A 14353-nucleotide genomic window follows, 5' to 3' on the forward strand; every position below is an offset into this window, starting at 1 on the left:
GTGACATGCAGCCTTTATCTGCCAGGCATGCGACAGTGCTAACACAATCTATAACACATCTTTGTTTTTCATATGAATGAGCATCCACTATTTATACAGAAAATGGAATATTTCTTACCTCGACCACTGTTTGCGCTGGATGAAGTCGAAAGTTGATAGTAGCTCTTGCCATGGCAGGAATCACATTTGACTAAATAAAAACAAATGTGCATCTTGGTTTATACTTCTAATAACTTTTTGGTTTTAGCTATTCTTTGAATGACATAACATTACCCTATGCTCTAGTCTATGATGTGTACAAGCAGAAACCCTTTGGGCCTCACAAATAAGATAAGAATCTATCATAGAGACTTGACTAGCCCAGTTCCTTCTCTGGCCAGATTCTCTCTGCACTAATCCATTTAATTGACAGGTTTTTCCCTATGTACTTATAGAAGAGACCTGTCAATAAACTGGAGCGATGATGAAAAAATTTGCCCAGGAGTGCTGCTGGACTAGTCTACTATCTCCTTTCTTTATTTTTAACGTAGGTGGGGTTATTTGAACTCTTATATTTATAAAAAGTAAACTTTTTAAATATATATTTTTTTCACTTATTTTTTTAGTCCCTTGAGGGGACTTAAACTCGTGATCGTTCGGTCGCTTATTTTATACTATACCATAATACTATAATTTTTCAGTATGTACTGTAGTGTCAATCTTGGTCTCCTTTGAAGCTCAGGATGTGGCTAAGCTTCGGAGTAGTACCAACATGGCAGCAATGGGGGCCTTTCTTAGGCCCCTGGATGCCATAGGAAACCATTGGAGCCGATGGGAGCCACTGAGCATAATCAGTGGTGCCCGTACCATTTAAATGCCATTGTCGGAGATTGACAGTGGAGTTTAATTGGTTAACAAACAACCTTATCTCCGTCCACGTCTTTTATAAATACATTTCAGCTACTTAATACAGCCTGTATCTGCCCCCCACAGTCATGTATATGTATATATATTGCATTCAAGGGTTAAAAAACAACAGTACCAGGCCGAAGCATTGCATTAAAGTAATGGCTCCCACTGATTAGTCCCTTAAACTAATGACAATGTCACTTATGAAGAAAATAATGACATTATAACCATACATTGCACAGTACCTTTACACCACCATTAAAGATGGTTACTGCAGTTGTTGTGCGCACTATAGCATTGGTGGATGGCGTCTGCTCTAGCACTCTAAATAGAAAACGAAAATGACAATTACATATAGAATAATATTTTAAACAACATAGAGTGTCTCAAAGATAAGAAAACAGCCATATAATATGAAAATTGTTAGGCAGCAGGTGATCCAATTTTAGACACAAGCTTTGGTGAAGGAGGAATCTTGATAGGCCTTGTAACCAACATGGCATTTATCTTGAATGCGACCAACTTGAATTCAATTTCAGTTTTTCAAATAGAAAGGTGTGACACATCAAAATTAGAGAATTTTACCAGAAAACACTGGGGTGTTTCATGTTAAAGGGAGTATTCAGGAATTTCTAAGAAAAAAAAAAAAAAAGTACCTGAGCACTTCCAGGCAAGGTAATTGCAGCTTACCTGCCCGTTGTGTCCAGCACCATTCTTCCCCAGCACAGAGCGGTCACAGACTGCTCCTACCGGGGGAGTCAGAAGCCTCTGCTGACATCACGTCTACAGAGCAGAGGTTTCTTTTTCTGCTCCGCTCACAGCATGTGACTTCTGATGTCATTCTGATTCACAGCAGGATCACCGCTGCCTAACTGGGAAAGGTAGCTGTCAATCAGAATGACATCAGAAGTCCCGACCCATTGCGTCAGCAGAGGCAGCTGAATCCTGGGCAGGACTTTTATATGACTGCTCTGTGCTGGGGAAGAATGGTGCCGTGCACAACAGACAGATAAGTTGCAATTGCCTGCCTGTTAGTTTTTAGGTACATTTTTTGTTTTTCATAAAGTCTTGCATATAGCCGTTAATATTACTTTATTCATTCTTACGGTAAAACCAGGATTTTTCTTCCATACAGATGATGTGAAGGATGACATGCTAGAAACCTGGGGTAAAATGCTTTCTTCATCTTTTTTTTCTGCCCTCAGTTGTGGTCCACGTCAGGTTTTGCAAGTTGCTTGGTGTGGCTCAGTGACATCATCTCCCTAATCCTATTTAAAGGGCACCTGTCACCCCGTTTTTTCCGTATGAGATAAAAATACTGTTAAATAGGGCCTGAGCTGTGCATTACAACAGTGTATTTTGTGGACCCCGATTCCCCACCTATGCTGCCAAAATACGTTACCAAAGTAGCCGTTTTCGCCTGTCAATCAGGCTGGTCTGGTCAAAAGGGCGTGGTGTCTTCCCCCAGATCTTGCCTAGTTTTCCGTTGGTGGCGTAGTGGTTTGCGCATGCCCAAGGCCCAAGCAGAATTCGCATCTCGGCTTCAGGAAAATGGCCTCCGCGATCTCCATCTGCGCACACGCGGCATCCCGCGGCCATTTTCCTGTACCCGCGGGCGGCAGAGCGCTCCATCTGCGCACGCGCGGCCAAAGGAAGATGGCCGCCCCCACCGATCAACAGGGAAATAACGCACATCGCGCTCTTTTCTCTCCCCTGAGCAGTGGATTCGGGACCTTGGGCATACGTAGGATGGAGCTGCAGGACAGTGTGGCAGTTAGCTGGGTGACAGATAGAAGGCGGGGTAGAGGGAAGAGTGCCAGGGAGGCTAGTCCTGATCTGGCACACCGCAGTAAGTTTGCTAAGTTGGCAGATGAGGGGGGTGCCAGTACAGGGGTAGCACTGCTGCAGCCAGGCATGTCCTCTGAAAGCCGGAGGAGTGACTGCTCCAGTAAGGAGGGAAATAGGAGAGCAGGGCAGGCCAGACAGGTGCTGGTAGTGGGGGACTCAATTATTAGGGGAACAGATAGGGCAATCTGTCACAAAGACAGGGATCGTCGGACGGTGTGCTGCCTACCTGGCGCTCGAGTCCGACACATCGTTGATCGGGTGGACAGATTACTGGGAGGGGCTGGTGAGGACCCAGAGGTCATGGTGCACATTGGCACAAATGACAGAGTTAGAGGTAGGTGGAAGGTCCTTAAAGATGATTTCAGGGAATTAGGCTGCAAGCTGAAAGCAAGGACCTCCAACGTGGTATTTTCCAAAATACTGCCTGTACCACGTGCCACGCCAGAGAGGCAACGGGAGATTAGGGAGGTTAATAAGTGGCTCAAGAATTGGTGTAGGAAGGAGGGGTTTGGGTTCCTGCAGAACTGGGCCGACTTCTCAGTTGGCTACAGGCTCTACGCTAGGGACGGGCTGCACCTCAATGGGGAAGGGGCAGCTGTGCTGGGGGAGAAAATGGTTAGAAGGTTGGAGGAGTGTTTAACCCCTTCCCGACCCATGACGCCTATGCGGCGTCATGGAATGATCGCATCCCTGCAGATCGGGTGAAAGGGTTAATTCCTATTTTACCCGATCTGCAGGGAGAGGGGGAGTTGTACTTCAGCCTAGGGGGGGTGGCTTTGCCCCCACGTGGCTACGATCGCTCTGATTGGCTGTTGAAAGTGCAACAGCCAATCAGAGCAATTTGCAATATTTCACCTATGAAAATGGTGAAATATTGCAATCCAGCCATGGCCGATGCTGCAATAGCATCTGCCATGGCTGGAAATCATGTACTGGCCCCCCCCACCGCCCCCGATCTCCTCCCCAGTCGTCCGTTATGTGGCCCGGTCCTCTCCGTCCCCCTGTTCGCTCCCCCGTGCTCCTGTCCGCTCCCCCGTGCTCCTGTCCGCTCCCCCCGTCCTCCGATCCCCCCCCCTGTGCTCCGATCCACCCCCCCACCACCCCCTCATACTTACCGATCCTCCCGGTGTCCGGCCGTCTCCTCGCTGGGCACCGCCATCTTGGAAAATGGCGGGCGCACGCTCAGTACGCCCGCCGAATCTGCAGGCTGGCAGATTCGTTACAGGTACATTTTGATCGCTGTGGTAGGTTCTACCACAGCGATCAAAATAAAAAAATAATAAATAAACCCCCCCCTTTATCACCCCCATAGGTAGGGACAATAATAAAATAAAGAAAATATTTTTTTTTCTTTTACCACTAGGGTTAGGGTTAGAACTAGGGGTAGGGTTAGGGTTAGGGTTACGGGTAGGGTTAGGGTTAGGGTTATGGCATGTGCACACAGAGCGGATCGGCCGCGGATCCGCAGCGGATCGGCCGCGGATCGGCCGCGGATCCGCAGCGGATCGCAGCGGATCCGCAGCGGATCCGCAGCGGATCCGCAGCGGATCGGCCGCGGATCCGCAGCGGATCGGCCGCGGATCCGCAGCGGATCGGCCGCGGATCCGCAGTGGATCCGCAGCGGATTGGCCGCGGATCTGCAGCGGATTGGCCGCGGATCCGCAGCGGATCGGCCGCGGATCCGCAGCGGATCGGCAGCGGATCCGCAGCAGATTGGCCGCGGATCCGCAGCGGATTGGCCGCGGATCCGCAGCGGATCCGCAGCGGATTGGCCGCGGATCTGCAGCGGATCCGCAGCGGATTGGCCGCGGATCTGCAGCGGATTGGCAGCGGATTGGCCGCGGATCCGCAGCGGATTGGCCGCTGCGAATTCGAAGCAGTTTTCCATCAGGTTTACAGTACCATGTACACCTAAGGAAAACCAAATCTGCTGTGCCCATGGTGCGGAAAATTCCGTGCAGAAACGCTGCATTGTATTTTCCGCAGCATGTCAATTCTTTGTGCGGATTCCGCAGCGGTTTACACCTGTTCCTCAATAGGAATCCGCAGGTGAAATCCGCACAAAAAAACACTGGAAATCTGCTGTAAATCCGCAGGCAAAACGCAGTGCCTTTTACCTGCAGATTTTTCAAAAATCGTGCGGAAAAATCTCACACGAATCCGCAACGTGGGCACATACCCTTAGGGTTAGGGTTGGAATTAGGGCTAGGGTTGGAAATAGGGTTAAGAATAGGCTTGTGGTTAGGGTTACGGATAGGGTTAGGGGTGTGTTGGGGTTACAGTTGTGGTTAGGGTTGGGATTAGGGTTACGGTTGGGATTAGGGTTAGGATTAGGGTTGGAATTAGGGTTACGGTTGTGTTGCGGTTAGGGTTGTGGTTAGGGGTGTGTTGGGGTTAGGGTTGTGATTAGGGTTATGGCTACAGTTGGGATTAGGATTAGGGGTGTGTTGGGGTAAGTGTTGAAGTTAGAATTGAGGGGTTTCCACTGTTTTAGGCACATCAGGGGTCTCCAAACGCAACATGGCGCCACCATTGATTCCAGCCAATCTTGCGTTCAAAAAGTCAAATGGTGCTCCCGCCCTTCCAAGCCCCGACGTGCGCCCAAACAGTGGTTTACCCCCACATATGGGGTATCAGCGTACTCAGGAGAAACTGGACAACAACCTTTGGGGTCCAATTTCTCCTGTTACTCTTGCAAAAATAAAAAATTCTGGGCTAAAAAAATATTTTTGAGGAAAGGAAACACATTTATTATTTTCACGGCTCTGCGTTATAAACTTCTGTGAAGCACTTGGGGGTTCAAAGTGCTCACCACACATCTAGATAAGTTCCCTTGGGGGTCTAGTTTCCAAAATGGAGTCACTTGTGGGGAGTTCCTACTGTTTAGGCACATCAGGGGCTCTGCAAATGCAACCTGATGCCCGCAGAGCATTCCATCAAAGTCTGCATTTCAAAACGTCACTACTTCCCTTCCGAACCCCGACGTGTGCCAAAACAGTGGTTTACCCCCACATATGGGGTATCAGCGTACTCAGGAGAAACTGGACAACAACTTTTGGGGTCCAATTTCTCCTGTTACTCTTGCAAAAATAAAAAAATTCTGGGCTAAAAAAATATTTTTGAGGAAAGGAAACACATTTTTTATTTTCACGGCTCTGCGTTATAAACTTCTGTGAAGCACTTGGGGGTTCAAAGTGCTCACCACACATCTAGATAAGTTCCCTTGGGGGTCTAGTTTCCAAAATGGAGTCACTTGTGGGGAGTTCCTACTGTTTAGGCACATCAGGGGCTCTGCAAATGCAACCTGATGCCCGCAGAGCATTCCATCAAAGTCTGCATTTCAAAACGTCACTACTTCCCTTCCGAACCCCGACGTGTGCCAAAACAGTGGTTTACCCCCACATATGGGGTATCAGCGTACTCAGGAGAAACTGGACAACAACTTTTGGGGTCCAATTTCTCCTGTTACTCTTGCAAAAATAAAAAAATTCTGGGCTAAAAAAATATTTTTGAGGAAAGGAAACACATTTTTTATTTTCACGGCTCTGCGTTATAAACTTCTGTGAAGCACTTGGGGGTTCAAAGTGCTCACTACATATCTAGATAAGTTCCCTTGGGGGTCTAGTTTCCAAAATGGAGTCAATTGTGGGGAGTTCCTACTGTTTAGGCACATCAGGGGCTCTGCAAACGCAACCTGACGCCCGCAGAGCATTCCATCAAAGTCTGCATTTCAAAACGTCACTACTTCCCTTCCGAACCCCGACGTGTGCCAAAACAGTGGTTTACCCCCACATATGGGGTATCATCGTACTCAGGAGAAACTGGAAAACAACTTTTGGGGTCCAATTTCTCCTATTACCCTTGGGAAAATAAAAAATTGTGGGCTAAAAAATCATTTTTGAGAAAAGAAAAATTATTTTTTATTTTCATGGCTCTGCGTTATAAACTTCTGTGAAGCACTTGGGGGTTCAAAGTGCTCACCACACATCTAGATTAGTTCCTTGGGAGGTCTAGTTTCCAAAATGGGGCCACTTGTGCGGGAGCTCCAATGTTTAGGCACACAGGGGCTCTCCAAACGCGACATGGTGTCCGCTAATGATTGGAGCTAATTTTCCATTCAAAAAGCCAAATGGCGTGCCTTCCCTTCCGAGCCCTGCCGTGCGCCCAAACAGTGGTTTACCCCCACATATGGGGTATCATCGTACTCAGGACAAACTGGACAACAACATTTGGGGTCCAATTTCTCCTATTACCCTTGGGAAAATAAAAAATTCTGGGCTAAAAATCATTTTTGAGGAAAGAAAAATTATTTTTTTATTTTCACGGCTCTGCGTTATAAACTTCTGTGAAGCACCTGGGGGTTATAAGTGTTTACTATGCATCTAGATAAGTTCCTTGGGGGGTCTAGTTTCCAAAATGGGGTCACTTGTAGGGGAGCTCCAATGTTTAGGCACACAGGGGCTCTCCAAACGCGACATGGTGTCCGCTAACGATTGGAGCTAATTTTCCATTCAAAAAGTCAAATGGCACGCCTCCCCTTCCGAGCCTTGCCGTGCACCCAAACAGTGGTTTACCCCCACATATGAGGTATCGGCATACTCAGGAGAAATTGCCCAACAAATTTTAGGATCCATTTTATCCTGTTGCCCATGTGAAAATGAAAGAATTGAGGCTAAAAGAAATTTTGTGTGAAAAAAAAGTACTTTTTCATTTTTGCGGATCAATTTGTGAAGCACCTGGGGGTTTAAAGTGCTCACTATGCCTCTAGATGAGTTCCTTGGGGGGTCTACTTTCCAAAATGGGGTCACTTGTGGAGGAGCTCCAATGTTTAGGCACACAGGGGCTTTCCAAACGCGACATGGTGTCCGCTAACGATGGAGATAATTTTTCATTCAAAAAGTCAAATGGCGCTCCTTCCCTTCCGAGCCTTACCATGTGCCCAAACAGTGGTTTACCCCCACATGTGAGGTATTGGTGTACTCAGGAGAAATTGCCCAACAAAATTTAGGATCCATTTTATCCTGTTGCCCATGTGAAAATGAAAAAATTGAGGCTAAAATAATTTTTTCGTGAAAAAAAAGTACTTTTTCATTTTTACGGATCAATTTGTGAAGCACCTGGGGGTTTAAAGTGCTCACTATGCTTCTAGATAAGTTCCTTGGGGGGTCTAGTTTCCAAAATGGGGTCACTTGTGGGGGAGCTCCAATGTTTAGGCACACGGGGGCTCTCCAAACGCGACATGGTGTCCGCTAAAGATTGGAGCCAATTTTTCATTGAAAAAGTCAAATGGCGCTCCTTCCCTTCCGAGCCCTGCCGTGCGCCCAAACAGTGGTTTACCCCCACATATGAGGTATCAGCGTACTCAGGACAAATTGGACAACAAGGTCCGTGGTCCAGTTTCTCCTTTTACCCTTGGGAAAATAAAAATTTTTTTGCTAAAATATCATTTTTGTGACTAAAAAGTTAAATGTTCATTTTTTACTTCCATGTTGCTTCTGCTGCTGTGAAACACCTGAAGGGTTAATAAACTTCTTGAATGTGGTTTTGAGCACCTTGAGGGGTGCAGTTTTTAGAATGGTGTCACTTTTGGGTATTTTCAGCCATATAGAACACTCAAACTGACTTCAAATGTGAGGTGATCCCTAAAAAAAATGGTTTTGTAAATTTTGTTGTAAAAATGAGAAATCACTGGTCAAATTTTAACCCTTATAACTTCCTAGCAAAAAAAAAAATTGTTTCCAAAATTGTGCTGATGTAAAGTAGACATGTGGGAAATGTTATTTATTAACTATTTTGTGTCACATAACTCTCTGGTTTAACAGAATAAAAATTCAAAATGTGAAAATTGCAAAATTTTCAAAATTTTTGCCAAATTTCCGTTTTTTTCACAAATAAACTCAGAAATTATCGACCTAAATTTACCACTAACATGAAGCCCAATATGTCACGAAAAAACAATCTCAGAATCGCTAGGATCCGTTGAAGCGTTCCTGAGTTATTACCTCATAAAGGGACACTGGTCAGAATTGCAAAAAACGGCAAGGTCATGAAGGGGTTAAACTAGGGATTGGGGGGGGAGGGTATTCATTTTATAGGAGGGGAAGATAGTGCAGATAGAGACCTGGGCACAAATAAGTAATTTAAGAAAGAATAGAGGTACAGAGAGTAACATCAAGTGCATGTATACTAATGCCAGAAGCCTCGCCAACAAAATGGATGAATTAGAACTAATGTTGTTGGAGCATAATTATGACATGGTGGGGATATCTGAAACATGGCTGGATGAGAGCCATGACTGGGATGTTAACTTGCAGGGCTATAGCCTGTTCAGAAATGACCGTACAGATAAGCGAGGGGGAGGGGTGTGTCTATATGTAAAATCTTCCTTAAAACCCATCCTGCGTGATAATATAGGTGAATTTAATGAAAATGTAGAGTGCCTGTGGGTGGAGATAAGGGGAGGGGGAAAAATAATAAATTACTGATAGGGATTTGTTATAAATCTCCAAAAATAATGGAAGCAATGGAGAATATCCTCGTAAAGCAAATAGATGAACCTGCGACTCAAGGAGAAGTCATTATTATGGGGGACTTCAACTACCCTGAAATAGATTGGGGAACAGAAACCTGCAGTTCCAGTAAAGGTAATCGGTTTTTGACAACTATGAGAGACAATTACCTTTCACAACTGGTTCAGGACCCAACAAGGAGGGGGGCACTGCTAGACCTAATATTAACCAACAGGCCAGACCGCATATCAAATATAAGGGTTGGGGGTCACTTGGGGAATAGTGATCACAAAATAATACGTTTTCATGTAAGCTTTAATAAGATGGGTAGTAGGGGGGTGACAAGGACACTAAACTTCAGGAGGGCAAATTTCCAACGGATGAGAGAGGATCTTGGTGCAATTAACTGGGACGATATCCTGAGACACAAAAATACACAAAGAAAATGGGAGACGTTTATTAGCATCCTGGATAGGACCTGTGCACAGTATATACCGTATGGGAATAAACATACTAGAAATAGGAGGAAACCAACATGGCTAAATAGAGCTGTAAGGGGCGCAATAAGGGACAAAAAGAAAGCATTTAGAGAATTAAAGGAAGTAGGTAGTGAGGAGGCATTAAATAAATACAGAAAATTAAATAAATTCTGTAAAAAGCAAATCAAGACAGCAAAGATTGAGACAGAGAGACTCATTGCCAGAGAGAGTAAAAATAATCCCAAAATATTCTTTAACTATATAAATAGTAAGAAACTAAAAAATGACAGTGTTGGCCCCCTTAAAAATAATCTGGGGGAAATGGTGGATGAGGATGAGGAAAAAGCCAATATGCTAAATGACTTTTTTTCATCAGTATTTACAAAAGAAAATCCCATGGCAGACAAAATGACTAGTGATAAAAATTCCCCATTAAATGTCACCTGCTTAACCCAGCAGGAAGTACAGCGGCGTCTAAAAATCACAAAAATTGACAAATCTCCGGGCCCGGATGGGATCCACCCCCGAGTACTGCAGGAACTAAGTACAGTCATTGATAGACCATTATTTTTAATCTTTAAAGACTCCATAATAACAGGGTCTGTACCACAGGACTGGCGTATAGCAAATGTGGTGCCAATATTCAAAAAAGGGGCAAAAACTGAACTCGGTAATTATAGGCCAGTAAGCTTAACCTCTACTGTGGGTAAAATCCTGGAGGGCATTCTAAGGCATGCTATACTGGAGTATCTGAAGAGGAATAACCTTATAACCCAGTATCAGCACGGGTTTACTAGGGACCGTTCATGTCAGACTAATTTGATCAGCTTCTATGAAGAGGTAAGTTCCGGACTGGACCAAGGGAACCCAGTGGACGTAGTGTATATGGACTTTTCCAAAGCTTTTGATACGGTGCCACACAAAAGGTTGTTACATAAAATGAGAGTAATGGGGATAGGGGAAAATATGTGTAAGTGGGTTGAGAGCTGGCTCAGGGATAGGAAACAAAGGGTGGTTATTAATGGAGCACACTCGGACTGGGTTGCGGTTAGCAGTGGGGTACCACAGGGGTCAGTATTGGGCCCTCTTCTTTTTAACATATTTATTAATGACCTTGTAGGGGGCATTCAGAGTAGAATTTCAATATTTGCAGATGACACTAAACTCTGCAGGGTAATCAATACAGGGGAGGACAATTTTATATTACAGGATGATTTATGTAAACTAGAAGCTTGGGCTGATAAATGGCAAATGAGCTTTAATGGGGATAAATGTAAGGTCATGCACTTGGGTAGAAGTAATAAGATGTATAACTATGTGCTTAATTCTAAAACTCTGGGCAAAACCGTCAATGAAAAAGACCTGGGTATATGGGTGGATGACAAACTCATATTCAGTGGCCAGTGTCAGGCAGCTGCTACAAAGGCAAATAAAATAATGGGATGTATTAAAAGAGGCATAGATGCTCATGAGGAGAACATAATTTTACCTCTATACAAGTCACTAGTTCGACCACACTTAGAATACTGTGCACAGTTCTGGTCTCCGGTGTATAAGAAAGACATAGCTGAACTGGAGCGGGTGCAGAGAAGAGCGACCAAGGTTATTAGAGGACTGGGGGGTTTGCAATACCAAGATAGGTTATTACACTTGGGGCTATTTAGTTTGGAAAAACGAAGACTAAGGGGTGATCTTATTTTAATGTATAAATATATGAGGGGACAGTACAAAGACCTTTCTGATGATCTTTTTAATCATAGACCTGAGACAGGGACAAGGGGGCATCCTCTACGTCTGGAGGAAAGAAGGTTTAAGCATAATAACAGAAGCGGATTCTTTACTGTAAGAGCAGTGAGACTATGGAACTCTCTGCCGTATGATGTTGTAATGAGTGATTCATTAATTAAATTTAAGCGAGGACTGGATACCTTTCTGGAAAAGTATAATGTTACAGGGTATATACACTAGATTCCTTGATAAGGCGTTGATCCAGGGAACTAGTCTGATTGCCGTATGTGGAGTCGGGAAGGAATTTTTTTCCCCATGGTGGAGTTACTCTTTGCCACATGGGTTTTTTTTGCCTTCCTCTGGATCAACATGTTAGGGCATGTTAGGTTAGGCTATTGGTTGAACTAGATGGACTTACAGTCTTCCTTCAACCTTAATAACTATGTAATGCGCAAACCACTACGCCACCAACGGAAAACTAAGCAAGATCTGGGGGAAGACACCACGCCCTTTTGACCAGACCAGCCTGATTGACAGGCGAAAACGGCTACTTTGGTAACGTATTTTGGCAGCATAGGTGGGGAATCGGGGTCCACAAAATACACTGTTGTAATGCACAGCTCAGGCCCTATTTAACAGTATTTTTATCTCATACGGAAAAAACGGGGTGACAGGTGCCCTTTAAGGCTCATTAGGACACCCATCTTCTGTGCATATGGTGTTTCTTTTCCTGTTGGGTTCTAAATCTGTCCTGCTGCTCTTGAGATTCCGGAGTGCGCCAAGTCTTAGCTTCCCACATGCCTTCCGGCTTGCAGGACCAACGCTCATGGTCCGCGTGCCCTCGAGGACCTGAGGCTTACAGGATCTACCTCAGCAGAACAGGAATTGTCATGATCCAGACTGGGTTTTGAGCTCTGTTTTCTGGTCATGTCAAGAGTTAACCTTTCTCAGCCTCTGTCTGGGTTCAGGTTTGCTATTTATCGCCGCTGCTGCCTCAGGCGATGTCAGTTATAGTTTTCCTAGTGCTGCTGTAGCTGACTCTGATTGCTCCGATTGGTCCTGCTGCATTTGCTGTCTGAACCCATGTCACTGTTTTCCCCTTTTCCTCTCTTGACTCAGTATTTCTCTGTAGTGTGCAGACTCCTTGGTTTTGACTTGTCTTGTATCCTGACCTGTTTCTGTCTTTTGGCTTATCCGCTCCTGACTGTAACAGACCCCCTGGCTTGTCTTCGACCGCGAGTTTGCTTATTCCTTTGGTACTGCCCTACAGTCTAGGATTTGACCCGGCTTGTTTGACTAATCTGCTGCCACCTGTGGTAGCCTCACTGCTGCACTGCAGGTCAGCTCTGTTTAGGTGCAGACCTGCTTCCTCTCTACTGCCATCTAGTGAAGCCCGCACCTACCTGCATTGCAGCAGCATGACAGGAATTATCTTAAACAGATTGTGCTCATTCCTGCTGACCTAAGCACAAGTGTCATCGTGGAGGATTTCAACCAACTCCACTCCAACAAGACTCACATTACCCGCAGTGCATTTGCCAAGCTTTTTGAGAAATTCCAATAAACATGTTATGTTCCCAGCAAACACAAAACCAAAAACAACTGTTCCGGCCTCATTCAGTCTGTAAAATAAATTTGTGGAAATGGGTGGCATGCCGTACCTCAATTCAGAGAATTTGGTCCACCTGTCAATGGCACTTGCTGTGACACCTGACCCAGGATGATCTATTCTACACCATCAGATAGAAATTGTAGCATAGATGATGCAGCAACGCTTGTTTTCCTTATTAGATGCTGTGATGACAAGAAGTTTGGCAATTGCGCTGTGGGTAAAGGGGGTCCTGTTAGGATGGAATTTTTTAAATCTTCCAGGATGAGAAGTGTGATTTGCTTACAAGAAGTGAGGACAATTTCAAAACATTCTGCTTGGGAATATGTAATCCTTCACATTGTTTGTACAGAAGAAAAAAAATTATGTTCGTGTAACTTTTTTCATTTTCATGAAGCACACCAGTTTTTTGGGTGCAATTTGCAATTTCCCATTTGAAAAAGTTGAAATCAAAATGATGACGTTCATGACCGCTATGTTGGTGACATGGTCTATCAGGTTTCCTCCTCTACCCACAGCTTATGTCTAAAATTAAGTCACCCCCTGCCAAGCAGTTTTTAATTGACATAGGAGTTTCCTAACGCTGTATATGATACAAGTCTGCACTTCTTACCTACTGATGATTGGAGAGAAGAGCCAGAGGTTGGCCATGATGACATTCAGTGGAAATGCAAACTGTAAAATACAGACCGACAATCATAATGTACGGTATATACACGCACTAAGCAAATATACTGTCATACAGCATTAATGCCCAAGATAAAAGGACAGTGTTATAATAAAAGGGTATATACATTTTTTTCTAGAAAAGCCACTTTTTCCTTCTCCAAACTTTAGCAGCTATTTTTTAAAATTTACATTGTTGTATGAGATCTTGTTTTATGCAGAGAAATTATACGATTGTTTTTTCTTTGCAAACTTATAAATTACTGATTGATTTATATAATTATCTTTTTCAATGCATGTATAGAAAAAATTGACCTTTGATTTTATTTTGTATTCTATATACAGTCATGGCCAAAAGTATTGACACCCCTGCAATTCTGTCAGATAATACTCAGTTTCTTCCCGAAAATGATTGCAAACACAAATTCTTTGGTATTATCTTCATTTAATTTGTCTTAAATGAAAAAACACAAAAGAGAATGAAGCAAAAAGCAAAACATTGATCATTTCACACAAAACTCCAAAAATGGGCCAGACAAAAGTATTGGCACCCTCAGCCTAATACTTGGTTGCACAACCTTTAGCCAAAATAACTGCGACCAACCGCTTCCGGTAACCATCAATGA

At 44.3% G+C, this 14353-nt stretch overlaps 1 protein-coding gene across 1 annotated transcript in view; it reads right to left on the reverse strand.

The window, feature by feature from the left end:
• The window catches only part of PM20D1 (peptidase M20 domain containing 1), a 189067-nt gene that overhangs the window by 37084 nt on the left and 137630 nt on the right, over positions 1-14353 (reverse strand). The window contains exons 8-10 of the mRNA XM_077295146.1: positions 13675-13736; positions 1134-1212; positions 119-190 (exon numbers count right to left, since the gene is read on the reverse strand). Coding sequence (XP_077151261.1) covers positions 119-190; positions 1134-1212; positions 13675-13736 — 213 coding nt within the window. The remainder of the gene's footprint in view (positions 1-118; positions 191-1133; positions 1213-13674; positions 13737-14353) is intronic.

This window comes from Ranitomeya variabilis, chromosome 3 (genome assembly GCF_051348905.1).
Source record: "Ranitomeya variabilis isolate aRanVar5 chromosome 3, aRanVar5.hap1, whole genome shotgun sequence".
In the NCBI taxonomy this organism is placed as follows: domain Eukaryota; kingdom Metazoa; phylum Chordata; class Amphibia; order Anura; family Dendrobatidae; genus Ranitomeya; species Ranitomeya variabilis.